At 45.8% G+C, this 27,604-nt stretch overlaps 2 protein-coding genes across 5 annotated transcripts in view; both read right to left on the bottom strand.

Annotated features, from left to right (window-relative positions):
• The window catches only part of LOC133372501 (probable glutamate receptor), a 38,199-nt gene extending 23,790 nt beyond the window's left edge, over positions 1 to 14,409 (bottom strand). The window contains exon 1 of the mRNA XM_061601207.1: positions 14,337 to 14,409. Coding sequence (XP_061457191.1) covers positions 14,337 to 14,343 — 7 coding nt within the window. The 5' untranslated portion in view covers positions 14,344 to 14,409. The remainder of the gene's footprint in view (positions 1 to 14,336) is intronic.
• A 782-nt stretch (positions 14,410 to 15,191) lies between these two features.
• The window catches only part of PLCH2 (phospholipase C eta 2), a 309,207-nt gene continuing 296,794 nt past the window's right edge, over positions 15,192 to 27,604 (bottom strand). For 3 of the 4 annotated variants that reach the window (XM_061601055.1, XM_061601057.1, XM_061601056.1), the window contains 2 exons: positions 23,766 to 24,105; positions 15,192 to 19,456 (listed from right to left, as the gene is read on the bottom strand). In XM_061601055.1, coding sequence (XP_061457039.1) covers positions 17,811 to 19,456; positions 23,766 to 24,105 — 1,986 coding nt within the window. In that variant the 3' untranslated portion in view covers positions 15,192 to 17,810. Of the gene's footprint in view, positions 19,457 to 20,238; positions 20,269 to 23,765; positions 24,106 to 27,604 lie in introns of all 4 variants that reach the window. The other variant, XM_061601058.1, reaches the window with a different exon arrangement.

Genomic DNA, 27,604 nt, shown 5'->3' with positions numbered 1-27,604 from the left:
ACAGAGCGACAACCCAGCAAGAAGCTACTGTGCTATGGTCACATAAATCAACCTTCCTGCCCATTTTGGAGGAGGAGCCCTGTGGGGCTTGGAAGTCCAAAGGGGGGGGAAATGCTGGGAGAACACTGTGCACCACATTCATCTCCCCATCTTTCACACCCCACTGAGGTCATGCCATTGCACAACTTAGAGAGTCAGACCCCCTTCCTGAGTCACAGCTGTTCACAGAATGAGGGAGAATCAAAAGGCATCCCTGTAAATCTATCTATACCTGGAGGGGGTGGGTGGATCTCACTTTTCTTTTCAACTCCTCTTTCTGCTCTTCAGTACATTTCAGAGATCCCAGATTTCATTAAGGTCACCGCTTGGTTTATATGGAAGAAACAAACACTGTCTATTTGGTCAGTATTAAAAAGCTGTGTAGCCTGCTGTTGCTGTTTTTTAAAAAAACATATTTTTTTCTAACAAAATGGTAAAAACAAAAAAATTAAGGGAGAATCATCCTGGTGCAGTTGGCTCCTTGATATGCTAGATCACTACATGCAAGGAGTTTTTTTTTTTTTAAAGACATATGCCCTTATATCTGTGTCCTGGAGTTATATAGTCCCAGCAGGGTTATAAATGTGTAATCCCCCATCACTCCAGTCTTGGGGCTTAGCTCAGGCTGCATTCACATCAGACATTTACAGTGTTATTATTCCACTTTAAACAGTCACGATGTTGCCAATGAGTCGTAGGAAGTGTAGCTCGTTCAGAGTGCTAAGACCCTCTATTCCCCTCACAGAGCCACAGTTGTCTTGTAAAGACCTATTCTTTTGCCCTGGCTTTCCATGACCCGTAAGATTGGACCCTGTTTTATGAGTCTGAATCCCCTAATTCCAGTTTTATTTCTTTTTTATATGCTTTCATATTGTGGTTTCATTCGATTTAGGCTATATGGTTTCAAAATATTGACCCAAAAATGGTCATCCGTGTATGCAATCCTCCAGTCATTATGACCTTTTGCTTTCTGTTGGCTCTGCAGCAGTAGCGTAGTGGCAAATTCAGAAATGCAGGGTCCCTTTGTGTTAGTCCCAGCCATGCTCCCTCCCCACTTTTTTTGCTGTGGGGCTGAAAATGAGATCCTTGTTAAAGCCTAGGAACCAATAAGCATGAAAGAGGAGAGTGCTAGCCCTAAGGAGACTCTTCTCAGTGTTTGACTCAACTCCTTTCACTCTGGTTGGCTCCAATTAGCAGGAAAGGACAAGGAAGCATGTTAGAAGACTCTTGTCAGTGGCTAACACACTCCTCTTTCATGCTAATGGGCTTGTAGGATGCTGGAGACATAGGGACCCTTCAGGGACCCTGCTCCCAAAAAGGTAAAGGGTCTAAGACCCCCTGAGACCCCCCACAACTACACCCTTCTCTGCAGAAACTATCACACAAGTTTCCAAATTTACTAAAGATGTCACTCCACACTTAAATGCTGGCCTGTTTATGAAGCACAAGTTAAGGTAGATGCCAGGTATATCTGGGTATATCTAGTCTGACATTGGCATGATGATTGTGGAGGACTTTCCATTTGCCCCCTGATGCAAAGAATGCATCCACCCACACCAGCCTGTGTGTCTCAAGTAGCCATGGTCTCTCATAGTAAATACATTTTGTATTGACACAAGAGATGGTGAAGAAATGCAATTCAGTTCACATTTAGAGCCAAACCGATTAAATTCACACTTTCCGGAAGAATGTAAGAACCAAAAGACATCCACCCATCGAAATTCTCACTTGTCCAAATTTTGTGATGCAGTTCTGCAAAGAATGTTTGAAACAAATGCATATGTTAGGGGGAAATGTGCCTAAAAATGAACAGAACAGTGAAAATAACAGACAAAACTGCATTATTTTAATCAAAACTGTTTGCAAAAATGTGTACGTTAGTCCAAACTGCATACAAGAATGCGTGCGTGCTGGGAGAAATCCGCGCTGAAATTTTGCAGAGTTTTCATGCGGATTGTTTTTTAACCAAAAGATCCACAAATCTCTGCAGAAATATGTAGAACTGTATCTAAGATAGGAAAAGTGACAACCTGAGAGAAATGAAATTGACAGATCTTCCCATCCCTCATTTGCACTGCTCAGGTGTTTAGTAGACTTTAGAACATGGGGCGTATTCCCTCAGACTGTTTGGTTGGAACGGAAACATGTTTCCCCCAAATCATACAAGGAATTTTCTTTTTTTCCCCCTCCTAACAGCTGGAGTGATGATTCCTATTCCACAAAATGTTACTATCTAGAGCAGCCTTTCCCAACCGGTGTGCCTCCAGATGTTGTTGGACCACAACTCCCATCAGCCTCAGCCATTGGCAATGCTGGCTGAGGCTGATGGGAGTTGTGGTCCAACAACATCTGGAAAGCCCAGGAATTGTGTGACTGTTGGTCATAGCTACACATTGACTGCTAAGCTCTCCCAACGATTCAGCTAGAAGTGATTCTATAATGGTGTCTTAACTGCATTGGTATTGATGATGATTGCTCTAGAACAGTGTTTCCCAAACTTTTTTTTATTTTTTTGTTGCTGGACTACAACTCCCATCAGCCCCAGCCAGCATGGCCAATGGTCAGGAATTATGGGAACTGTAGTCCAGCAACAAAAAAATAAAAAAAGTTTGGGAAACACTGCTCTAGATCTTCAACCCAGCATCACAATTATTGGAGATGTTTGCAAGGATAGGATACTCATCTCTAGATTGGCAGACTGAATGAACTCTCATTTTATATAGTGAGACCAGCTCTTCGTTTTGTGGGTTTGTGTGAGGCGTCCTTCCCTGGCTCTCCCTGTCAGGTTCCTACCTGCTCGTGGTTACTGCCTGTCTCTAGGCACCACCAGGGACTCCACCAGTCCGGACCGCACTCTCTCTTGATTTCTCTCCCCGCTCTAGCACAGATCTCAACAGATCCCCCTGCTAGGCAACCCCCAGTAACGTCCCAATACTAGTATTCACAGAGACTCTGAATACTGGTATTGTTATTCTCTTCACCGCTGCCACCATTTGTTACAGTTCCCCTTCACCCTCCCTTCTGGTCTGTGAAACCCCAGCCAAGGATCAGGCCTTTGGTAAACCAAATTAAGTATTTATTACAGATAACAAAGCTAACAAGATTAACAAGATTTCTTCTTAAGGCACATAAGCATATGGTTTTACTCAATACTAATCCGAACTCCACCTCCCTCCTTCTTCACTCTCTCCTGGCAAACAACTCTCTCCAACCCCACCAAGCAATCCACTCTTTCTCTTCTCCCCCCAGATTCCACAATTTACCACCTCACATTTCCCAGATTTACCTGTCATCCTTTCATTTATACTGTCAGCCATTTTAAACATTCAGCCAATCATCTAGCATTCTATTGCCCATTCACTCCCCCTCCTCTTTCACTACTTACCATGTATACTCTAAACAACCAGCACTTACCATATATACACTAATATATAGGAACATCACATTTCCCCCCCCTTAAACAACTGCAGAGTATTATTCCTGTTCCAGGATTTATACGTCGCGTTAACAAATAAAAGTCTCTATGGGGAAAATGTCTTTCTTTGTTCCTCTGTCTGGTCACGTCACTGCAGTCCCAGCCACTTGCCTGGAAAGTCCATCGGCCAGTACATTGTCCTTGCCTTTGATGAACTGGAAGTCCACTTGATAGTCCTGTAGGGCCCAGGACCACCTCTGCAGCATAGTGTTGTGGTTTTTCATAGTCTGCAACCATAACAAGGCCCGATGATCCGTAGTCACTGTGAATCTTCGTCCCCACACGTATGGTCGCAACTTGTTCAGTCCCCACACGACCGCTAGTCACTCCTTCTGGACCGATGAATAGTTTTTCTCCCTCGGCGTCAGCTTGCGACTCAGATACGCCACTGGATGTCTGGTGCCTTCTCTCTCCTGCAGCAAGACGACTCCCAGCGCGAGGTCTGACGCATCTGTAGCCACGATGAATGGTTGCTCATGGTCTGGTGCTATTAATATGGGTCCTTGGCACAAGGCTTGCTTCAGCAGATCAAAAGCCTTCTGACATTCATCCGTCCATACCACACGCTCAGAACACTTCTTCTTGGTCAATTCATGCAAGGAGGTTGCTATTTCCCCAAAATTTCTCACAAACTTCCTATAAAAACCAGCCACACCCAGAAATGCCCTTACTTGTTTTTTGGTTAAGGGGATCGGCCACGCTTGTATTGCTTCCACCTTGCTCCATAAGGGGGTGATTTTCCCACTCCCCACCTTATGTCCTAAATAGATTACTTCCTTTAGTCCAAACTGGCATTTCTTAGCTTTTATTGTGAGGCCTGCTTTTCTTAAGGCCTCCAATACTGTTGTCAGGTGTTGGACATGCTCAGGCACCAACTTGCTAAAAATGGCCACGTCATCGATATAGGCCACTGCAAAATCTGACATGCCTCGCAACACAGTATTGATTAGCCTCTGAAATGAACTTGGTGAGTTCCTTAGTCCCATGGGTAAGGTCACAAACTCATATAACCCATCTGGTGTACTGAAGGCATTTTTGGCTCTGGATTGCTCGTCTAGTTCCATTTGCCAAAATCCTTTACAGAGATCTAGTGTAGAGATAATGGTTGCTGCCCCCAATAACTCTAACATAGCGTCTACCCTAGGCATAGGATACGCATCTGGGACAGTAATTTTATTGATTAGCCGATAATCAATGCAAAACCTTGTCGTTCCATCTTTTTTTGGAACCAGGACAATACTTGAGGCCCAGGGACTGATGGATTCCCTGATCACTCCTAATTCCAGCATATCTTCCACCTCCTTTTTGATCTCATTCAAAACTTTCCCATTCACACGGTATGGAACAGATCTGATTGGGGCATGATCTCCCGTATCAATGGAATGTATAACTATACTCGTTCGGCCAGGTTTGTTGCTAAAGAGATTCCTATAGGTTTTCAAAACTCTCAGAATCTCTTTTTTTACTTCCCCCTCTACCTCCTCTGACCATTCCACTTGATCTACCCCTCCTTTGTCTTTGCTTTCCTGTACCAAATCTGGAAGTTCAGGCCCACTTCCCTCAGGGAATAAGGTAACTTGCAACACCTGTGCATCCCTGGTATGGTAAGGCTTCAACATATTTACATGAACCACTTTGCTTTTGTTTAATTGTTCTGTGGTGATTACATATGTCACTGTGTCAAGCCTTTCTCTGATGGTATATGGTCCTTCCCAGTTAGCCTGTAATTTGTCATGTTTCCTGGGTATGAACGCCATAACCATATCTCCCACATCATACACACGTTCTCTGGCTGTTCTGTCATACCAGTAACTTTGCTTCTCCTGTGCATGACTCAAATTCTCTTTCACTACTTCCATCATTGATGTTAATTTATTGCGGAATTCCAATACAAAATCTACTACAGAAGTTTTGTACTCTCCCAGAGTTCCTTCCCATGAATTTTTTAGCAGTTCCAAAGGTCCCCTCACTTTTCTAGTAAACATTAGTTCAAAGGGTGAGAAGCCTGTTGACTCCTGAGGGACTTCTCTGTATGCAAATAAGAAGCATCCCAAACGTTCATCCCAGTCTTGTGGGTGATCTTGAACATAGCTTCTTATCATGCCCTTCAAAACTCCATTGAATCTCTCAGTTAGCCCATTAGTGGCGGGATGGTAAGTAGTGGTCTTTAGATGTTTTAGACCACAACATTTCCACATACATTGCATCACTTCTCCCATGAATACACTGCCTTGATCTGTCAGCACTTCATGAGGGAAACCCAGCCTCATAGAGATTTTTAATAAAGCATCTGCCACTACAGGGGCTTCTACAGATCTCAGTGCTTCTGCGTCTGGGTACCTGGTGGCAAAATCCACCACCACCACTAGATATTTCTTGCCATGCCTTGTGGGTTTGGAAAAAGGGCCCACCAAATCTATTCCCACTCTATAAAAGGGTTGTCCAATTATAGGAAGGGGCTTTAAGGGTGCCTTGGTCTTTACTCCACTCTTTCCCACCTTTTGGCATATTCCACAAGATAGACAATGTTGTTTTACATCCTTAGAGATATTTGGCCAATAATAATGTGCAGCCAATCTCCTCTTGGTCTTTTTTATTCCCAGATGTCCTGCACATGGGACATCGTGGGCTACCTCTAGCAATCTGGTTCTGTATTTGCTAGGTACTATCAATTGCTTCACTGGTTCACATTCATCCTTTCTTTCAGCAGGCATCCACAGTCTATATAAAATCCCATTCTCACACACAACTTGATTCCTCAGTTTGTCAGTGAAAGGAATCTGTTGGGTCAGGGCTTGTTCCTTTACCAGCTTCAAACTGATATCTTTATGCAGCTCTTCCCTGAATTGCTCTGCTTCTTCCCCAGAGACCACTTGATACAGTTTGTCTTCTTCAGCAGGCCTGCTAGTGGTTGCTATGGTGACCTGAGGCTGGTTAACAGATTCCACCCTGTTTGTTTCAGCCCCCCTTAATATGGCTTCTTTTTCTCTGCCAATTTGCTGTCTGGTCACTACCTAGATCTTTCCTTGGGCGCCCATTACATCCCTTCCCAGTATTACTGGTTCTTGTTGCTGGGCATTAATGCCTACTTTATATCGGCCCTCTCGGCCTCTCCAAGTCATTTCCACCAGGGCCACAGGCAAACTTTCTGGTTGACCCCTCACTCCTTGGATAGTCACAGTTTCCTGAGGTAATATTACCTCAGATTTTATTAAATCTGGCCTCAGTAATGTCTGAGCGGCACCAGTATCAAGCAATGCCCAATAATTTGCCCCTTGTACTCTCACTTCCTCTCTCAGACTTGAATCAAGGTCTGTTACTTCTGTCCAGTTTATCTGGCAGAACTGAACCTTTTTCGCTGTTTCTAAAGCCTTGGGCTCTGTTTTCACTGCCCTTGTCTGAGCAGGATTACTAATGGGGTTGGCAACCTCACATTGAAAACGTAGGTGCCCTGGTCTACCACATTTGTAGCATAATTTCTCCTCACTTTTAGGGTACACAGATCCACTCTGGGGTGTCCTGTGCCCTTCAGATTTTAATGGAGGACTCACTCGCTGTGGTACCACATCCCTTCTGCCAGCACTATATGGTCTGGGTTTAAACTCTCTTGATGTTTTCCCCACCCAGCCAGTTCTATTGGAGGCGAAGTGATCCGCCATCTCTGCGGCCTCCTGCACAGATGTAGGGGAACGGTCTTTGACCAGGAGCCTTATTTCTGGTGGTAACTGATGGTATAATTGATCCAGTATCATGAGGCTTTTCACCTCTTCCACTGACTGAGCTTTGGCACTACTCATCCACTTTCCAAATATATCCATCAACTTCGCTCCTAGTTCCACAAAAGACCTCCCTGTCTGTATCTGGCAGTTTCTGAAAAGCTTTCTAAAATAATCAGGCCCCAGTCTGAATCTTTTAAACACTGCTTCTTTGAATTCAGCATAGGTGACGGGCTTGTCTGAGGGGAAATATTGGTATACCTCAGCCAATTCCCCTTTAATCAGGTTTGATAAATACTGCATGTATTTATCTTCAGGTAGCCCCCACAACTGAGCTGCTTTTTCAAAGGTGCTGAGGTAAATTTGAGGATCTTGACCAGGCTCATAGACAGCAAAGTCCTTTGGAGTAATTTTTATTTTTGCTCCATCTCTCTCTTTCCTTGTCTCCTCAGAGTGAAATTTCTCTCTATCAAATTTTAACTTTTCTACTTGTAATTCAGCATCCAATGCTCGTTGCTTCTCCCTCTCCTCAAACCCCAATCTCATTATCTCAATTTCCAACTCCCTCTGTTTTTCCTTCTCTGCACCTTCCATCCTCAATCTCTCAGCTTCCAACTCCTGCTGTTTATCTTTTTCCTCAGCCTCCATCCTCAATCTCTCAGCTTCCAACTCTCTCTGTTTTTCCTTCTCTGCACCTTCCATCCTCAACTTCTCTCTCAAGTACTCTATATAAGTGGGATTGCTTAAATATCCTTCTGGGGTCTCTTCTCTGACAGGTTGTTTTTGCTGGGCAGTTGCAAATCCGATAAGTGCTACCCTCAATTCATCTACCCCTTTACCCTCATGAGGTAAATTGAATGTTATGCACTTCTCCACCAGCTCCTCTCTTTTCATTTTTATGTATTCAGCCATGGTGTTTGAGTTCACTCACTCTTTGCCACACACTCTTTGCCAGTCACTCTCACAAGAAATCTTGTTTTGTTATTTCTGTTTGCCACACAACTATTAGGGATTGTCTAGTATTCGTATCTCACTGCTACAGCCAACACCTGTGACGTAGTCTCCTTTGTCACCACGTGTCTTTGGGACTCTCTTTGGTTCGTATCTGGATTCTCTGTTGTTCGTATCCCACCGTTACTGACACCACATGTGAGGCGTCCTTCCCTGGCTCTCCCTGGCAGGTTCCTACCTGCTCGTGGTTACTGCCTGTCTCTAGGCACCACCAGGGACTCCACCAGTCCGGACCGCTCTCTCTCTTGATTTCTCTCCCCGCTCTAGCACAGATCTCAACAGATCCCCCTGCTAGGCAACCCCCAGTAACGTCCCAATACTAGTATTCCCAGAGACTCTGAATACTGGTATTGTTATTCTCTTCACCGCTGCCACCATTTGTTACAGTTCCCCTTCAGCCTTGGTCATTACCTTACCCTCCCTTCTGGTCTGTGAAACCCCAGCCAAGGATCAGGCCTTTGGTAAACCAAATTAAGTATTTATTACAGATAACAAAGCTAACAAGATTAACAAGATTTCTTCTTAAGGCACATAAGCATATGGTTTTACTCAATACTAATCCGAACTCCACCTCCCTCCTTCTCCACTCTCTCCTGGCAAACAACTCTCTCCAACCCCACCAAGCAATCCACTCTTTCTCTTCTCTCCCCAGATTCCACAATTCACCACCTCACATTCACCCAGATTTACCTGTCATCCTTTCATTTATACTGTCAGCCATTTTAAACATTCAGCCAATCATCAAGCATTCTATTGCCCATTCACTCCCCCTCCTCTTTCACTACTTACCATGTATACTCTAAACAACCAGCACTTACCATATATACACTAATATATAGGAACATCACAGTTTGCACTTTGTTTTTTTTGCTTATTGGAATACAAAGAATGTCACGAGCCCTTTCTCTCAATGTAAAGATATCTTCAAGACTTTTTACTGATAGCTACGCTATTTCCAGACAGTGTTCTCTTAAACTATAACAGACATTGCTGCATTTTTATCGGCACTGTGATGGATTGTGGCCAAGTCCATTATAACTGCCTTCAACATATTTTACAAAATATTCAAAGGCCAGTTGTCACACTGCATGGACAGGCTTATCACTCAGCAGTTGTATATTTTTCAGGAATTTGTGTGTGCAAACGTTGATATGACAATGCACAGTATCAGCCTGGGAGTCTGCAGGAGTTTTGGGGGGGCCGGGGAAGAGCAGGCTAATTTCTTACAAAATTGAGATGAATAATGCCTGTGCAGTTTGTCTCTCAGGTTCTATACTAGAAACTTACCTTTTTAAAAAAAAAAACAATAAAAGCTGGGAATTACTGGGTTATGGTTTATCCAGGTGGGGGTCCAACTGTTTGACTTGCATGCACACACACAGATGCCCATGACTGTGAGACAATTTCCACCTGACAATTACTGAAGCAGTCCATTTATCCAACAATCCTCTTTTTTTAAAAAAAAAGAAGCACCTGAACCTTATACAAATATCCACTGGTTTTCAGATCAAGTGTAACCAGCAGAGACGAAAGCAAACAGCGAGTTCGGAAATTAAAAAATTGATTTATCCAAACCACATGTTGAGTTTGCTGCCGCTGTTACTTCTGGCTTGGTTTGCTTGATTTAATTTTTCTTCCTCATGGCAACAGCTTTTTAATGGCTGTGTGTATGGACTTATTTGCAGGGTGGTGCAACTACTGCACTTCAACACAATATCGGCTCCATGCTTTCCTGGCTACAGACATCTCCAATGCTTTTGCCACATAATAAATTATATCAAGGTTCATCATCAGTGGAGGCCAGTCCATTAGGGCAAATCTGGCACTGCCCCACCAACCTGAGTCTACTCAGCCAGCCCCCACCTGCCTGCCTTCTTCCTTACTTATATCCAGTCCTGGGGGGTAGCGCTGCCTATCAGTTTCCTCCTCCTTTAGTAGGAAGATAGGGGCAAAACTAGAAAGAGTTGGCTCTGCCTGTCATTGCCTCTGGCTCCACCTGCTGTTTGGGCTTCTTCAATTCCACCCCACCAGTCCCAATGGGCACCAACCATTGCTGCCAGTCATTTTAGTGAATAACCATGTATCAACCAACTGAAAAAGAGGACAGAAAAATATCACGTTATATACCCAAAGTGACATTTTTAAAACACCTTTTAAAATATCTAAATAGTCAAGCACAGAACGGCCTGTTTCAGATGTGATGAACCATATGAGAGGCCACAGAACCAAATGCTGGATTCTATGGAGCATGATGTTTTCTCAAACCACAGTTTCCTGTGACACCTGAACCTGCACTAAGGCATCTTTAGACATGATTAGACTAAGACCATAAAATTATTCCATGCAATTTCAACGGAGGGCTCTCTGAGGACAAAATTGGCTCATACGCTCAGATCCAAGAATATGGCAGGGGGAACAGAATATGAAGATGAGATGAGGACCATATGTTCAGTGTGGAAAAGCTGGAAAGAGGTTAATGGAGATTAAGACTGATGCCTTTTTTAAAGGGGGGGGAACCACCTCTCTGGATAATTGTCATTGCTTCCTGTTTGTTTACATATCTGGAAAGGATTTTAAAAGATGAATAAAATGTCAACAGATATTTCAGCCAACTCAAGTCTCTTTTTAATTTTGCTGTGACTGCTAGCCAGAGAATTGCCTAGGGTACAAGGGGAATCGCAGACTGCCAAATTAGTATCAAAGTACCCCAGGCACTCGTATCAAAGTACCCCAGACCCAATTACTTGTTGCATACCACAAAATGTATACTGGGATGACCTGCATTTATCAGTACAAATTTACAGATTAGAAGATTCTAACAGCCTAAGTTAAGAAGGTTAAAGCTTTGTTGTTGTTGTCAACATTGGTAAGCAAAATGGAGGGGTCAAAACCCCTTGCCCAATCCCTGCAAATCACTCATCTGCCAAAGATCCTCCCGTAAGATACCAAACTAAATTCTGCCCTCCTCTGCTAAACTGTGGCCACTCAGACGTTCCTGGACTTCAGCTCCCATGAGCCCCAGGTCAGGATGGATGAATCTCTCCGTTTCTGTTTGTCATTTTTCCAACCTTAAATTCAGCTCTCCACATTTCTGCAGCTAGCATTTTAGTGATAATTTCTCCTAACAAACACATTTTGGTATGCAATTTCCCCTAATATAATGCATTTTGTATGTCATTTTCACTAATACAGGGATTTTAATGCATACCTTTCCCTGGTTTATGCATTCTTCTGCACATTCTTTGGCTAGGGAGCTGCATCACAAAAGTCGGGGAAAATCTGATTTCTAATTTTCAAGGATAGCTGTGCTGCAGTTTGTGTCTTGGTTTGAGAAATGGGAATTAGTTAGCTTCTCATTAAAAGGCAAACAAAATAGAATTTCTCCTTCATCCCTAGTCCCCTGGGAGTTGATCCAAAAACACTTCCAGTCACTCAAAGAAGTCTGAGGAATCCTCAGAGGATTGACAGAAGAATATGAGGGATTTCAGCGTATCTCTGTACATTGGCAGAAGATCACTAACACTCCTCTGCTAATCAGATCTGTGTCTTATTACAACCTCCTCCACCGCCCCCGCCCCCCATTGCCATCATCCAAAGCTAATTTAGCATTCAGGCTAATACTAAATGGCAGTAGACTCTAAGCTCGTGTCTTGCGAATATTAATTAGAGCTGCTTTATTCCACGGACAATACGGGACAAGTTCCGGATATCATACATTCCATTTTGCCCATGGCAAGACTTGAAGGGCGTTAAGGGTCAGAGCAAAAGTTACCGCAAATCCCCAAGTCCAGAAAATGAAAAGAGAGAGAGAGTACTAGGAAATATTTCTGGGAAGGAACTTGACTGAAACGTTCTGATGAATTTAGGAAGTAATATTTAAGCAGGTGCATACCAGCGGGGGACAAGAGCTGTGTTGCCATCCGTTCCCAAAGAACTCAAGAAGGCCAAAAACTTGAGGTCTTCAGTTCAGTCCTTCATTCCCGCTGGCAAAGATGGGAGTCGCCTGGCCAAAGGATGGTCCATGCTACCAGACGGGTTGTCAGCGGCACCTTGAGTTTGTCACGAGTGAATCGTGATATTCCTGCCCTTCTTCCCATGATCACAGTTCAAACTGCCACAAGGGCCAAGAGAAGGTTACCTCCAGGGTTGAGCCAGTGGGACTGCTGGCCTGAAAGGCAGGCAGATCAACAGTAGGTGCAGCCAGAGCCAATGGCAGGCGGGACCAACTCATTCTAGTTTTAGCTCCATCTTCCTCCTTGCAGAGTCCCACAAGGGACAACACTGAGATTGAGGAGGAAGAGGAGGACCGGCAGGGCTACCCCCTGGCCAGGCTGCAAGTATGAGGGCAGGCAGGCGTGGACTGGTTGAGATCAGACTGAGGGTGAGGGCTGCTGGGGCAGGGACCCGTTCACCCCTTCAACAGAATGCCACCCAGTTGGCCCTGGTTACCACCTTAGTTCCCCCCAAAATGCAATGTCCCAAAATGCAAGGTTCCATCATTCTGTGCTGATCAGCTGCCTCTTTTTGCTCACAACGGGCTTTCTGGGGTATTGCCTTTTGGGAGAGCAAACACAGCACTGAGGATTCAGAGTGGGGCCCTTAAGGGCCTCACCATTGACCGAAATTGACATATTCATCGGTCCCCTAATCATGGGACCCATCCGCCACGTGTGGAAGTTAAGAGCCAGGATCCCCCACATCCCATGCGGGAACATCTCACCTGTGATGCGCCAGGATTTCAGAGGTGGGAGATGCCATCTATCGCAGGATCTTCTCTCACCTGAGCCAATAAAGATCTCCACATTCCAGCCCATTTCTCTTCTGGAATTTCATACTTGCATGTCGTTTTGCCACATAGCTTTCACCCTTGTGTGCCCCCATCATCTTGTTAATCAGTATCCTATATCGAGACTAGTCCCTTCAGGAGCATCCACAGGAATTTTTCTGGGGTGGTGGGTGGGCAAAGCAAAATACTGAAATGGAGAGTACGCTAGACTCTCTCTCTCTCTCTCTCTCTCTCACACACACACACACACACATTGGTTGTACCCAATGCTAGTAGATCCACTGAAATCAGTGACCAGGACTAACTTGGCTCCATTAATAACAGAATCATAGAATAGTAGAGTTGGAAGGGGCCTGTAAGGCCATCAAGTCCAACTCCCTGCTCAATGCAGTCATTCAAATTAAAGTGTATCTAACAGGTGGCTGTCCAGCTGCCTCTTGAATGTCTCCAGTGTTGCAGAGCCCACCACCTCCCTAGGTCATTGGCTCCATTGTCGTACCGCTCTAACAGTTAGGAAGTTTTTCCTGATGTTCAGTCGAAATCTGGCTTCCTACAACTTGAGCCCATTATTCCATGTCTGGCATCCTGGGATGACTGAAAAGAGATCCTGGCCCTCCTCTGTGTGACAGCCTTTCAAGTACTTGAAGAGTGCTATCATATTTCTCCTCAGTCTTCTTTTCTCAAGGCTACATTTCAACTAGGTTGGACATAACTCTTTGTTTCATAGGCTCTACAAATGCTAAAAAATTAGTTTTGTTTTTAATGAAAGCTGGGATCTGGAGATTATGTTTCATCAAGGGCATCCCTTGCCTGCTCCCACCCCTCCCCTGTGGACAGCCATGAATCCCTTACAGGTTTGTCTGGAAAGTATTGCAATATATATATATATATATAGGACCACAACTCCCATCAGCCTCAGCCAGCATTGCCAACATCAGGAAAGATGGGAATTGTGGTCCAACAACATCTGGAGGCACACTGGTTGGGAAAGGCTGATTTAGAGTGTTTGGACTGGGACCTGGGAGACCAGACTTCAAATCCCCACTTGGCCCTGAAGTTCACTGGGTAACCTTGGGCTGGTCACTGTCTCTCAGCCCAACCTACCCCACAAGGTTATTGTGAGGATAAAATCGTGAGGGGAAGAACCATGTTTGTATGCCACCCTGAGCTCATTGGAGTAAAGGCAGGATATAAATGTCATACTACTATCTGTTCAATATGAATGGGATTCAGTAGAAACTGTGAACCAAGGTTTCATTTGAACCAAGACCCTGTGGTCCTTTCAGCAACTTAGCTTTCCATTTCTCACCTGTCATGGGATGTTTCTCTTTCAATGAAATCTCAGAGTCTGTACGATCCTGCCACCTTCCATGCCTTTGAGATGAAGCCTGCCCCAGCAACCTGAAATTCTGGATGTGCCATTATCACAATTAGAGGAGACAAAGGTGAGGAGAAAGTCCTATACAACTGAACTTAGAAAAGAGTTGAATGCCACAAACAACCCTGAAAAGGACCTGCCATGGGCCAACGCTAATCACGCAGCCACAGCAGTGCTACCACCACCAAGACCTCGCCTGCCAATCGCAGGGTCTGAGGTGGCTGTTATTGGCCCTCGGCCTGAAAAGGGTTAGTGATGCTGGCTGTAGAAGGTGGTGTAGCTGAGGGCCAGAGAGAGGGGAAAGTGACTAGGCAGCAACAGTTGTGAGGGGGAGGAGGGCCCTCTCAAAGCACATCTTGGACAAGGGCCCCACAGGGGACGCTGGAAGCTCCATGTCAGTGGGGCAGTGGAATCCACTCTGGGATTTGAAAGTTTGGACTAAAACCCAGGGAGGATTTCACTGCCCCAGTGACATGGAGCCATGAGCCAAAACTGGTACTCCAGAGCCCGGAATTGCCACTGGCGCCAAGGAGATGGGAGGACGGACGACACTTTCCAAAACAGCAAACCTTGCAAAATTGTCCCCTCCCCTGCAGCACATCCTAGGACCAAGGAGAGCCAGGTTCAAATCCCTGTTCAGACATGAAGCTTCTTTCACGGCAGATGAACCCCTCGCAGACAAATAGGTTAAATAATCTTTATTTTGAGTTGTGGCAGTTGGTTTTACAAATAGATTTTAAATTATTTGCAATATATATATATATATATTACAAACAAACCACCACCAACAAAAAACAACCCTTGACAAAAAAAAAATACACCCCCCCATTTAGCCCTGTATAATGAGGGCTGAAAATTAAAATATGTTTTCCTTTTAAAAAAATGCATCTCAATAAATTCTTCCCCAATATATTTTTCTTCTCCAATTAAATGTACATCCATCATAAAAAATGATAATTATGGAGGGGGGAATTAAAACAAGGTGTTTTTTTTTAAAGTTTTTTCTCTTTAGCTCTGAATGTTGTCTAATTTTCTTTAAAATACATTTTTTAAAAATGTATTTTGCATGGCAGTGCAAAACGGGAGAGAAAGACAGAAAGAAAGAAAAAGAAAGTGGTCATTCCAGAAGTGTGTATTGCAAAATAATTAGTTGTCGTCAATGTTTCTGGGGGGGAAATAACATTTTTCAGGGATTATAGAACTAAGCAAAGGCAATGAGAAACATTCTCTTTGCTGTTTTATGATTGGCTGCCGAAACCCCTTTCCCTAAATAAGTTGTGAAAATGAGAAATAAACACTGAAAGAAAATTGTTGGACTTTTCGGAGGCGAGTGCTCCCTGCAGAAGACTTTCAGTGTGGTGAAATCCTCACCAACCACCACAGAATAGGAAGGACCCAGACTATTATCTAGCTCAGTGCTGTCTACACTGACTGGCAGGGGCTCTCCAGAGTTTCGGTGAGGGATTCTTTTCAGCCCAACCTGGAGATGCGGGGGATTGAACCTGGGGCCTACTGCGTGCAAAGCAGGGGCTCTGCCACTGAGCTCTGGTCCTCATAGTGTTAACAGCTCAAAGGCAGGGATACCAGAAGGATTAGATCTCTGCACCTTTATCCTGGACTAATGTGCAGCGAGGACCTTGGTTATCTACTGGCTTCTGCACTTCCCAAATGTTCTAATGCAGTTCGTGACTTAAAAAAACAACGGCAAACAAAAATATCAAAATATGTCAAAAATGCACATTGTGGGTACATCTGTTTAGAAAATAAATCAAATGCAAAATTCCATGTGTTTTCTTTTTAGAAAAAAATGTATTCAGAGGCTCACGTGGGACAGACTTATGACTGAACACATGCAAATGCGGCTGAGGCTGGAAAAAGACAGATTCACCCATCTGTACTCCAGTGGAGGTTGGCCCATCGCAGCAAATAGGGCACTGCCCACCAGCCTCAGCCTGCCCTCAGGCAACCCCCACCGGCCTGCCTTCAGGAAGTGGCGCTGCTCCAGTGGTGGCTGGTGTTCATTGGAACTGGTGGGGCGGAAAGCAGGGAGCCTGACAGTAGGTGGCGCCAGAGCCGTTGAGAGGCAGAGCCAACTCATTCTAGTTCCATCCCCATCTGCCTCCCTGCTGAGTTCTACAAGGGGCAACATTGAGACTAAGGAGGAGGCAGCTGACAGCCAGTTAAATAAGAAGGAGGGCAGGTCGTGGCTGGCCGGGGGCAGACTGAGGATTGATGGGGGAGTGCCCCATGCACCCTAATAGGTTAGCCGCCACCGGAGAGAGGGCGCTCCACACCCATGCATTTTGGCCTAACCTCCCACAGACCAAGCGATGTAGTGAAGGGAAGGCTATGTGAGGATATATCTCACGGAGGCTGGAGACAGGCAGGCAATTGTGCCCAGGTCCCAGCCAGGGTTAATGATCACACACAAGAGGCAGTGTTGCCTGCGGTGAGTACACTTCCCCCAGTTCTGCCATAGTGGGGGGCGGACAGGTCTTTCAACTCGATGAAAAATTAGTGCCAAACAAGCTTGGGGGTCATTTGCACCTCCCGAATGCTGCTTTGGTTTCCAGAACTGAAGTCAGGCTATAGCGCAAAGGTGAGGAGCCTCAGGCTCGGTGGCCAAATGAGGCCCTCCAGGCCTCTCTTTGTGGCCCTCGGAACACACCTTGGGCCACACCTCCTATCTCCAGGCCACAACTCTCAGGGGATTCGCACCCCAAATCTTTTTCGCCTGGCTGCTCTACATCCTTGTTCCAGCTCATCTGGACAGAGGCCAGAGAGGAGTATGCGAGCAGAAACTAGCCTACCGTACAAAGGTCAGATTTGCTGTACCGCCCCCTTTTGCCTATGGCTCCGCCTACCACTGGCATGTGCCCCCCCCAGAAGGTTGCCCTGAAGAGAATGCAGCCCTAGGTTTGAAAAATGTTCCCCCGCCCTTGCTTCAGTGAGAAGGTTAAAGCAGAATCTGGCAGCAGTTCCAAATCAGTCATGGGTCGAGGACACTCGTCTGACCAGGATTGGTGTCCGACAAAAAGAAAAGGCAAGGAGTCACCAAGAGGGAGATAGAATGGTCATGCAGATCCTGAAGACATGCTTCCCAGGGAGGATTGGGGGTGGGGTCTCCTTAGCATCTCTCAGGAACATCCCGGTTGCCCATTCCCCATGTTGCATGCTACAAATTGCATTATTGTTAGTAGTATTATTAGGATGATTACACATATATAGTCCTTTGGAGGCTGGGAGGGGAAGAAGGAAGAGGAGAAGTGCTTTCCTCCAATGAGGGCATTCTGCATCATGTGTGTTTCACTTTTATTTTTTTTAAAAAAAGGGTGTTCTGTTTTTGTGTGTTGGTTTTGCTCTTACAGGAATGTAAACATCAACCTTGTTCAGCCCTTCCCAGCGTTAGAGTTTGAACATACAGACGACTTCAGTGTCATGGTTCAAATCAGTTTGGGTCTTGAGTTGGGATGTAAACAGATTGGGGGAAGCCGAGTCCATGCAGGCCCCTCTTGCAAAGCAGCAGGCGCCTTCGGGGATCCCTCTCTCCTCAACGGGGCTCCCCTTGCTCAGAGCTAAGCTCTTCAGCCGCTGCCTCTCTTGGGCCTGCTTGGCCCGGTTAGCAATGTACCTCACCCGACTCTGGCTCCTGGATGAGGACCTTCGGAGGAGGCCCGCCCCTTCCTCTTCAGGCTCCATTGGCTCGAGGCTGGTAGGGGAAGTGATGTCATTCTCCTGCCGGAAGGTGGTCAGCTTCTTCAAGCGTTCCGTGAGCTCATCCAGGGGCTTAGCTGAGGACCTGGGCGCTGCGCAGTGCCGCTGCTGCCTCGTTGACCGGGTGATGAAGCTCCGGCTGATGCTGCGGTACTTGCTCTCAAAGACAGACGTGATGTCATCCGAGGTCAGGTCACCCAGGCTTTTCGATTTGGCCTCAGGAGTCTCTTTCTTCTGCTCTTCTGACTTGAGGCAGGACTGCTTGAGGCTTTCTATGTACAACCGGCTCCACGTGTGTCTTCTGGGTATGGGCAAAGATGATCCTAGCCCGAGGCCTTTGGCTAATGGTCTCGGGCATAGCTCATCCTCCGTGGGTTGGCTTGACCTCAAGTTGGGGTTGGATTTGCTCTTGGTCACCATGGGCATCTCGTGCCCAGAAGCAGCACTAGCCGACCACGGGCACGCTCCTCTTCTCTCGGGGATGACTTTGAAGTTCTCGTGCTGGATGCCAAGGTCTGGAAGGCTTTTCCCAGTGAGGTTGGGCAAGGAGAGGTCGATGACCGTATCGTTGGAGGACATGCTAGAAGAGGAAGACATGCTGTCCCTGTGACTGCTGGGATCCAGCTTGCTCCAGATACGGTCATTAACCGTGGCATCAGAGTACACTTCGGCTGTTGGGGAGAAGCCACCAGGAGACCTCGTCAGTGCCGAGCAGTTGCAAAGGTTGCACCCTTTGCTTTTCAACCTCCTCACGACGACGTGAGGCAGAAGGGGGACTGTCGCAGCTTGAGTGACGCAGGTAGATTCTTGGAGTGAAGTTGGCGGGGTGTTCTGTTGCAGTTGCCTAGCTGCGTTGCTGCCCTTTTCTTTCATTCGCTCAACGTTTATCCATTCTTGAACCATGCCCTCTTTTGGGTTCGGGCAATCTCCGACAGAAGTCGCCCAGAGGTTGGCCGATGCTGCATTGTCCTGCATTTGATCTCTGCTGTCATGTGCCCTTTTCCAGCCGCCCCCTTCTTTCGCGTTTTTCCTAGCATCGTCAAGTCCCAGAATACGTGGGATGGTTGGGTTGGGAGCAGGGAACGTTTGGCCCTCCAAAACTAACACTGAGCGCTGAAGAGTTCTCTCAAGCTGATCTGACAGATCGCCCCCTTCTGATCCGGCTTCATGGGGATTGCCAGCCACAGACCCTTCACTGGGATCGCTGGCAGGCGTGCTGGGCAGAGGAAAGCAAGGAGCAGTGGGCTGGCTCTCGTTGGCAACAAACGGCTCTTCGTTGATGGTCTCCAGGCTACACAATGAACTGACTGACCTCTGCATTGAGAATTGGCGGGCATCTGGGGGAGAAAGAAAGCCATACATTAGAACCAAGGTTGATCAGTGAATTCTTTTGCAGCTACAGTTCAAATACACTAGGTATAATACATATAGTCTCCAGATTTTAGGCTCAAAAGAGCTTGTGGGTTGGAAAAAAATCAGGTCACCTGGGTGATACCTGTCTCTTCATCCCAAAATTGTCTCAATGCATAGAGGGAAGGAAGTGCGTGTGATTCCTCCCTGCCTTGCCTGGCACATGTATATAAAAGAGAAGGGATTTCTACCTTCTAGGGATGGGGGATAAATCTGATTCCGTTTGCACTTAAAGGCAAACATATGCAATTCACACTTTCCGAAACATTATGCAAATCCAAACACAGCCATCCTTCGAAAATTGCACGTCTCCAAATTTTGCAATGCAGTTCTTCAGTCCAGTCAGGTGTACAAAAATGTACTTTACTCCGCTGGCCAAAATGCTAACATTGCCTATCAAATGTTACTTCCCTACGCACTGAGAAAGCTCACAGAAGCTCGCTCTCTCACACACACAAACACACCAGGGAAAAGCAAGGAGAATGGCAGTGACGCTTTCGCGCTGGGGATACAAATTTCCTATGCAGTCAGCATAATGAGGAAGGGTTGGAGGGAGATTGCCGCCTCCTCCCAAGATCGAGTGGAAATCATGCACACGTCAGGATGTCATGCAAAAGATGGAGAAGGGGACTATCCATAATTATTAGATAAAGAAACGAGGGGGGAACCAGGCAATGCAGCACTAAAACCAGCAATGTTCAACAGTTACCTGTGATTTGCTTGTCCTTTCAGTTCTTAACTACAGAGGCAAGAGGAATAACAGGGCAGATCACAGGGAGAAAAAACAACACACTGTTAATTCAGGGAAAGGCCAAGCAGAGAAGGAATAAATTAGTAGGGAGAAATGGGGCGGGGGCGGAGAAGAAGGTCCATTTGAATACCAAGCTACTAGTAGGATGCTGAGAATTCTTTTTGGACCAACCAGAGCAGTCCAGGCTAAACTGCAACGAAGGGCGGAAAAATATTTGCCCACCATTCTAGGCACAAGGATAATAGTAATAAAGAGAAATTGTTTCAAGGTGTAAGGATCTTCTGTGTCAGTGTTCTTCAACTTTGGGTCCTCAGATGCAGGGTTGTAGCCATCCAGGGTCCCAGGGGGTCTTAGACCCCTTACTTTGTTGGGAGCAGGGTCCCTATGCCTCCAGCATCCTATGAGTCAATCAGCATGAAAGGGGAGTCTGTTGGCCACTGAGAAGAGTCTTCTAACATGCTTCCTTGTCCTTTCCTGCTGATTGGAGCCAATCAGAGTGAAAGGAGGTGAGCCAGCCGCTGGGAAGACTCTTTTCAGTAGCTCACACTCTCCCCTTTCATGCTTATCGGCTCCTAAGGCAGTATGTCGTTGTGGGAGAAGGCGTTAACAAGGACTTCATTCTCAACCCAGCAACAAAAAAAGGGGGGGAGGAGGGAGTGTGGCTGTGACTTTCATGAGGGGACTGTGCACTTCCAAATTTGTCATTAAGATACTGCCCAGATGTTGTTGGACTACAACTCCCATGATCCCCTGACCAGTAGCTAAGCTGGCAGGGGATGATGGGAGTTGTAGTCGAAGAACAACTGGGTACCCAAGATTGAAGAACAGTGTGTCTAGGTCAGGGGTGGGGAACATCATCATCATAATGCCCCACACCTGACATCAGGCATGTGAAGTTCAAGGTTCTAGTTTTAGTGTACAAAGCCCTACACGGCTTGGGACCAGGATACCTGAAAGACCGTCTTACCCCTTATATACCCAGTCAATCACTGCGCTCTGCAGGTGAGGGCCTCCTGCAGATACCATCTTATCAGGAGGTTCATTCCACACAACATAGGAGATGGACCTTTAGTGCGACGGTACCCACCCTTTGGAATTCCCTCCCCTTAAATATTAGACAGATGCCATCTCTGTTATCTTTTTGGGGCCTACTGAAGACCTTCCTCTTTCAACAAGCCTTTTAAGCAGAGACCTTAACCCAGTCTGTGTCTCTGTTGGAATTGCTTTTTAATATGTTCTTAAACCTTCTTTTTTAAAATGTTTTTAATCTTAGAAGAGGTTTTGAAAGCTTTTTTTCTAAGAAAAGTTTTGAAAGATGTTTTTGTTTTACTGTGTTTTAAAGTTTGTTTTTATGATGCTTTAAAGGATGCACACCTTAACATGGTGAGGGGGTTTGAGAGTGTTGAAGAAGCTGAGAGCAATGCCATCAGGAGTCTAGACCAAGAGGCTAGACTCCTAGCAGGGTCACCCAAGGTGGAATGGTCAAAGCTGAGACACCAGACTAAGATGCATCCAAACTCAGAGGAAGGCAATGGTAAACCACCTCTGAATATCTCTTACCACAAAAACCCTATGAACAGACAGTATCCAAAATGCAATCAGGGTGGTTCACGACAGATACTCTTGGAGGCCACTGATTCATTGGGTCGCCATAAGTCGTAGTTGACTTGGAGGCACAGAACAAGAACAAAGTTTTTGGTGCTTTTATTTGCCACGCTGGGCTCCTGCTGGGAGGAAGGGCAGGATATAAATAAATAAATAAATAAATAAATAAATAAATGTGGCTGTTGATTGTTCCTTTGCAGACGGGCTTGGATTTGGCACCTGATAAAATTTGGCATCAAATGCAAATGCAGCTAGGACTGGCCCTCCTCATGAACTCCCAACTGGGGTTGATCCCTGACAAAAACAGAGCTTGCAGCTGCTGCTGCAAAGCTTGCTCAAACAGTTTGAAATTAAACCACGCAGGCAAAGGAAGTGGCGCTTGCAGTGGCTGCCAATAGACTGATCGAACACCTGCTTCCGTTGCCTGCAGCGTCTGATTTGAAACTGCAATGACTAAGGATGTGCAAAGCGAAGCGCTTCCTTTATGCTTCCTTCCCTACGTGTCAGCTTGACCCGTGGGACTCGGGGATGTCAGGATCCAGACCACTGGCTGGACCTAGTTCCTACATCCTCCTGACTTGGTTTTCTTCCTTCTTGGGGAATGGGAATCATAATATGTTAAAACCTATAAAAGTATCCCACTGAAACCAAAGACTGAATCAAATAAAACCTATGAGAATCCCTTTCCAAATTCCCAACATCTGAATCCTAACCAAAGAGGATCTTTGTGCCCATATCGGATATTTATACAAGGACCCAAATGGCCCGAATAATTGCTGGCAGTACTGACAGTGAATTAGTTCTCGTGATCCTTACGATGATGGCCACATGGTACTCTGGTTGGGCTAAAAACAAATCTTAGAATCATATTTATGCATTCCGTGATTGAAACACAGACAGACAGACAAATCGCAGAGATCTACAGAAAGCGATGATTTGGCACGTTACAGAAACACTCACCTAAGAGTGAACACATCGAGACTGGCCAAAGCCCCAAACATTTATGAATGAATGGTTTTGTGCACGTGTTCACTCCCCATTAAATGGAAAACTACGATGGCAAAATAAAAAAATGCAGGTACTTCTAAGGGGAAACTGAAATGGCAACGTGATGATCTACAGCGGACGTTGGGGTGAAGAAGATCTGGTCTTACCAGTAAAGAATATAGGGGATTTACTTCGAATTTCCTCCAGTTTTTCAGCAAACAAGGCATTCATTTCCCTCTGAAGGGTGCCCCCCTGTTTTCTGGAGGTCTCAGGCCCACGTTTGGGAAAGTCGGGGCTTCCGACGCTCTCCAAGCTGCTGGAGTTGGAGGATATGGAGCCATTGCTGGCGGTCACCAAGTTGACGGTGCTTCCGTATTTGCCACCGGGCTGGCCAGGCCACCTCTGCCGGGAATGCCCTTTCACCCTGTGACATTTAGAGTCACCGTTTTTCTTCCCTGAGGTCGCAAAGGGCTGGCAGGTCCTGGGCAGATCATCAGCACCAGCCTTGTAGCTGCTGCATGGGTGCAAATCGGGCCGAGGCCTGGGCTGCTGGTCTTGGATCCCCCAATTTTTGACCTCTAGCCTCTCCTCGCCTCCTGCCAGGCTGCTATACTCATTGCAGTGCGAAGGGTTCTCAGAGGCGGGGCTAGCGGTGCCGTGGTCACACTCTAAATCAGGACTCTCGTTCAAGCCTATCATGCATTTCATGCAGTTGGTGGCCACGCCGATCCTACCGGATCCATTGGCGGCACAGCGGGCAAAGATGCCCTGCTTCTCGCTGGGCGGCTCCTGAAGGCGGACCCTGTTGGACCTCCGGATGGGCTCGCTGAAGGTGGCGTCCCTTGGCGCCCGGGTCTGGCTGCTTCTACCTTTGCCAAAACTTTGGGCCTTACCTTTCAACCCCTTGCCTGGAGCTGCCCTGTTGACACCATCTCTAAGAGAAGGCGCTGGGGACGCGCATTCGGGCTCTTGGTCAAAACGAGGAAGGGAAGAGTCGTCGAGCTCGCGGCCCTCGCCGGCCCCTTTGGATCTGTTGTCTTTGGTGTCGATTGCAATCTCAGGAAAGCCCTTTTTGGTCCTCTTCTGGGTCTTGGTGGGCGCGCTGGCCGTCCGCCGTAAAATGTGACTGCTAAAGGAGTGTTTGTGGTTGAGTTGCCCAACAGCATGACTGTCTAGAGACGCCTGCTTTGGATTTCTGAGAAACAGGCCTTTTAAGCCCAGTGCTTGCTTGACCTGGAACAGAGAAGAAAACCCCCATAACAGAAGGTGTGCATTTCTTCCCCAAGAGCAGAAAGAATCAAATGTTTGTGATGGGCAAGGTGTTATTATTAACCTCTTGGGTAGCGTCACCTATCCAGGTTTGGCTGGAAGACAGAAGGAGGAGGAGGAAGGCATGAATTGCAGTTTTGGTGGCACACTTCTGTCATTCTACTAATCCACCCCCAACCCCTGCCAGCGATTTCATTCTGGTTCACTAATGACACTTGCTTGATTACATAATACAGTGTATGAATGTTTACTGAGAAATTTAAGTCCTGCTGATTTCAATGCTTCTTAATTTCTGGTAGTCCAGGCGAGGCAATTTGCTGAGGGGGATGGAGGATGGTGCTTTAGGGCCCGCCCATCATTTCCCCAAGGAAAATCCTGCCATGTGACAAAGAGCCCCCATTCTCTCCGTTCACTCTTTTTGCCTCTTGGAAGGGGGGATTTGACCCTTGAGCTTCTAGTTGTCAATCCGCAGTGTGTGCTTATGATTGCAGCCTTTAATTATACGGGGTTGACTTCTCCAAATATGGTTTCCTTAACAGGGGACTACAGCTGCCATTTTGTTAGGTGGCAATTGAAAAGAAAGAGTTATGCTGGAGGCTGCCGTCCTGTACACCCTCAGCTGGGAATAAGCCACATTGAACTCAATGGGGATTGATTCTGAGCAGACATGCATAGGATTGCATTGAGGGGGGAGGAGGAAAATCCCACTGATTGCAAAGAAAGAATGAAGGATGTAATTAACTCTCCCGTTGAAATCTATGGGTTGCAGCCAGTCCTAGTCCTCCTCAGAGTAGTCCTATTGAAGTTACTGGACATGACTAATTTAAGCCCATTAATTTCAGTGGATCTAGTCTGAGGATACTTTAGTTGGATAAACCCCAAAGTGCTTAACATTGGCTGGATTGATATGTATTTTTCCATCAGTTTTCAGAGCACCTTCTTACAGCAAATTATATATACTGTCATTACTTAAATATTTACAATGCAGAAATTTAGTTTTAAAAGTCTAAAAGCGTTGGAAAACACTTTAAGAATTGTATTTTACTACTACCACTACTACTACTGAGGAAATGTTCTTGCTCAAGATAAAGTGATCATTGGTCAGAAAGTGTCTTCCAAAATACACCTCCCACCGAAAACTCAACAACAAAGCTCAAAGCTAATTTGGTGAGGTCCCTCCTTGTTGAGTGAAACTTCCAAGGATTTTCCAGGGAAGCAAAAAGAGTTTTAATAAGAGGATTGAGGGTGGGTGGGAGGGGATGTTGCTTTCCTAAATAGATCAGATTTTGTAATTTCAAAGCGGATAGCAATATTCTTCCAATAGTGGGGGGAAATGGTCTTGAAACGAAGCCCATCTCACTGGAAAGATTATCAGCAACGGTACGGGCATACAAAAAAGGTGTGTGTCCTGTGGTGTTGTGTGATGCACTGCAAACCCACCTTTTGCAGAGTTCCACGTTTTGCAGAAGGTGGAACAGTTCTCTCTTTAGATGTGTGTGTGTTCATGCAATTCAACCAATTAGCTGCTACCAGTGGGCATTTGTTATAGTGGCACTGTTGCTGCACATGCTTACAAAGTGGTGCTATATCCAATGCTAGTTCTACTCAGAGTAGAACCAAGAAAATGAATGGGTATGGCTAATTCGCTTCAGTAGGCCTACTCTGAGGAGAACTTAGTTGGCTACAGTCCATTGTAGACAAGCAATGTCTTAACAGGCACTATCTTAGTGGCTGTTGATGCCTTAGCTGAAGCAATTTGTGCAGATGAGTTGCTCACCACATTCAGAATTTGGTCAAACTGAGGGTGGGTGATGGCTTTTCAGATACTTGATGCTGATTTGAGAAGGACCATCATTGCCACATGGTACAGGTATTAATTTCCCTCTCCCTGCACTCCCCTGTCCCATCTCTGGTATTCGGGTTGTCTCCAATACCAAACTCAAAGTAGACCCACTGAAATTAATGGGACTAAGTTAATCATGTCCTGTCATCCCAAAGGGTCTGTTCTGGTACTGGATACAACCATTTGTCATCGTTTGGGGGCTTTCTGGTGCTGCTGCAACACTTTCTGGACCACACCTCAAAGTGATGCAGGTGTAACAAAACTTTAACGTAGGTAACAAGGGCAATGATGGTTCTACCTTGCTGCCTTCAAAGGTCTACAAATATCGCTGCCTTTTGCACACAGCCTGACAAAAGGTTCAGTGCTTCTGTAGTCATTCCACATATGCTTGCCAATTTGCTAGTGGATGGCACTCGAGTTTATCCATTGGATTGTACTCACCTAATCACTACTCGGAGTGGACTCGCTGAAACTAACAAAGGTAAGTTTAGTCATGTCCATTAAATTCAATTGCTCTACTCTGGGTTGAACTAGCACTGGATGCATAGAGATTAAGGCGGCAATCTGGTACATGTCTACTCAGAAGTCAGCTCCATTAGGTTCAATGGGACTTGCTCCCAGGTAAGTGTGTATTGGATTGCAGCCTAAAAGACCCATAGAGTTCAAAAGACTGGTCAGTTACTCCAACATTTGCCCACTGGGCCCCTTTGCAAGCTACTCGTATGGGCAGGCTGTCTCCTTCCCCTCTTTGGGGATTCAAAGGAACTGAATAATCTTTCCCAGAGGGAACAGCGAGCTACTGTTGGAGCAGCCCAAACAGCCACCTTTCAAAATACTGTGTCAAACTGGCAAGTGCATATAATGACCATCAAAATGACAATCAGACCCTGTGCCACAAGGGTTAAAATATTTGCAAAATTCAAGGGGGGGGGGAATCTCTGTACACAAATACACAAATGATGGGGAGTTTCCCATCCACCCACAAAGAAAGAAAGAAAGAAAAAAGAATCCCACTGATGGAAATGGGGTGATGTGCAGTGAAGGTTCCCCCAGTTCAATCCATCTAGGTCATTTGATGCAATCCCAGAGAGGCTAGCTATTGACGCTTGAATCAAAACAAGCGATTCAAGATCCCAAATCCAGTGCAAATTTGGTTGGAAGAAAATAAAAGTCATTTAAGAAGAAGATCCAGCATATTTGCAAAAGCAACGGTGGGGAATGATGCTCTCCAAATGTATATTTGAAAGAACAGGCAACAGATCCCTGTTTATATCTGAAGGAGGATTTTCTCAAAGCATAAGAGGTATGTCGGGTTTAGACTGTGTTCAATTTCCCCTTCCAAAATTAGTAGATGGTGTCTACTAAGGGTAAGTGATGGACAGTGGTAAGTGATGGATAGGGGAGGGCAATGAAGGGTTGCTGTTTTTATATGTATAAATAATAAAAAAGAGAAGTATTTATCCTGGATCTGCTTCATAAATGAAGAGCACTTTGGCTGTTCAATGGCCCATCAAATGTTCCAGGAAATGTTGCAATCCATGTAATGAGTGGAAGATTTGAATTTTTTTTTCAGGAAGAGGGGGCGAAAGCTAAATAAGGGGGGAAAACACTGAATGTTAA

Source organism: Rhineura floridana, chromosome 18 (genome assembly GCF_030035675.1).
Source record: "Rhineura floridana isolate rRhiFlo1 chromosome 18, rRhiFlo1.hap2, whole genome shotgun sequence".
NCBI classification, from domain to species: domain Eukaryota; kingdom Metazoa; phylum Chordata; class Lepidosauria; order Squamata; family Rhineuridae; genus Rhineura; species Rhineura floridana.
The sequence above is the reverse complement of the archived record's forward strand: the minus strand, read 5'-3'. Positions and strand labels throughout refer to the sequence as shown.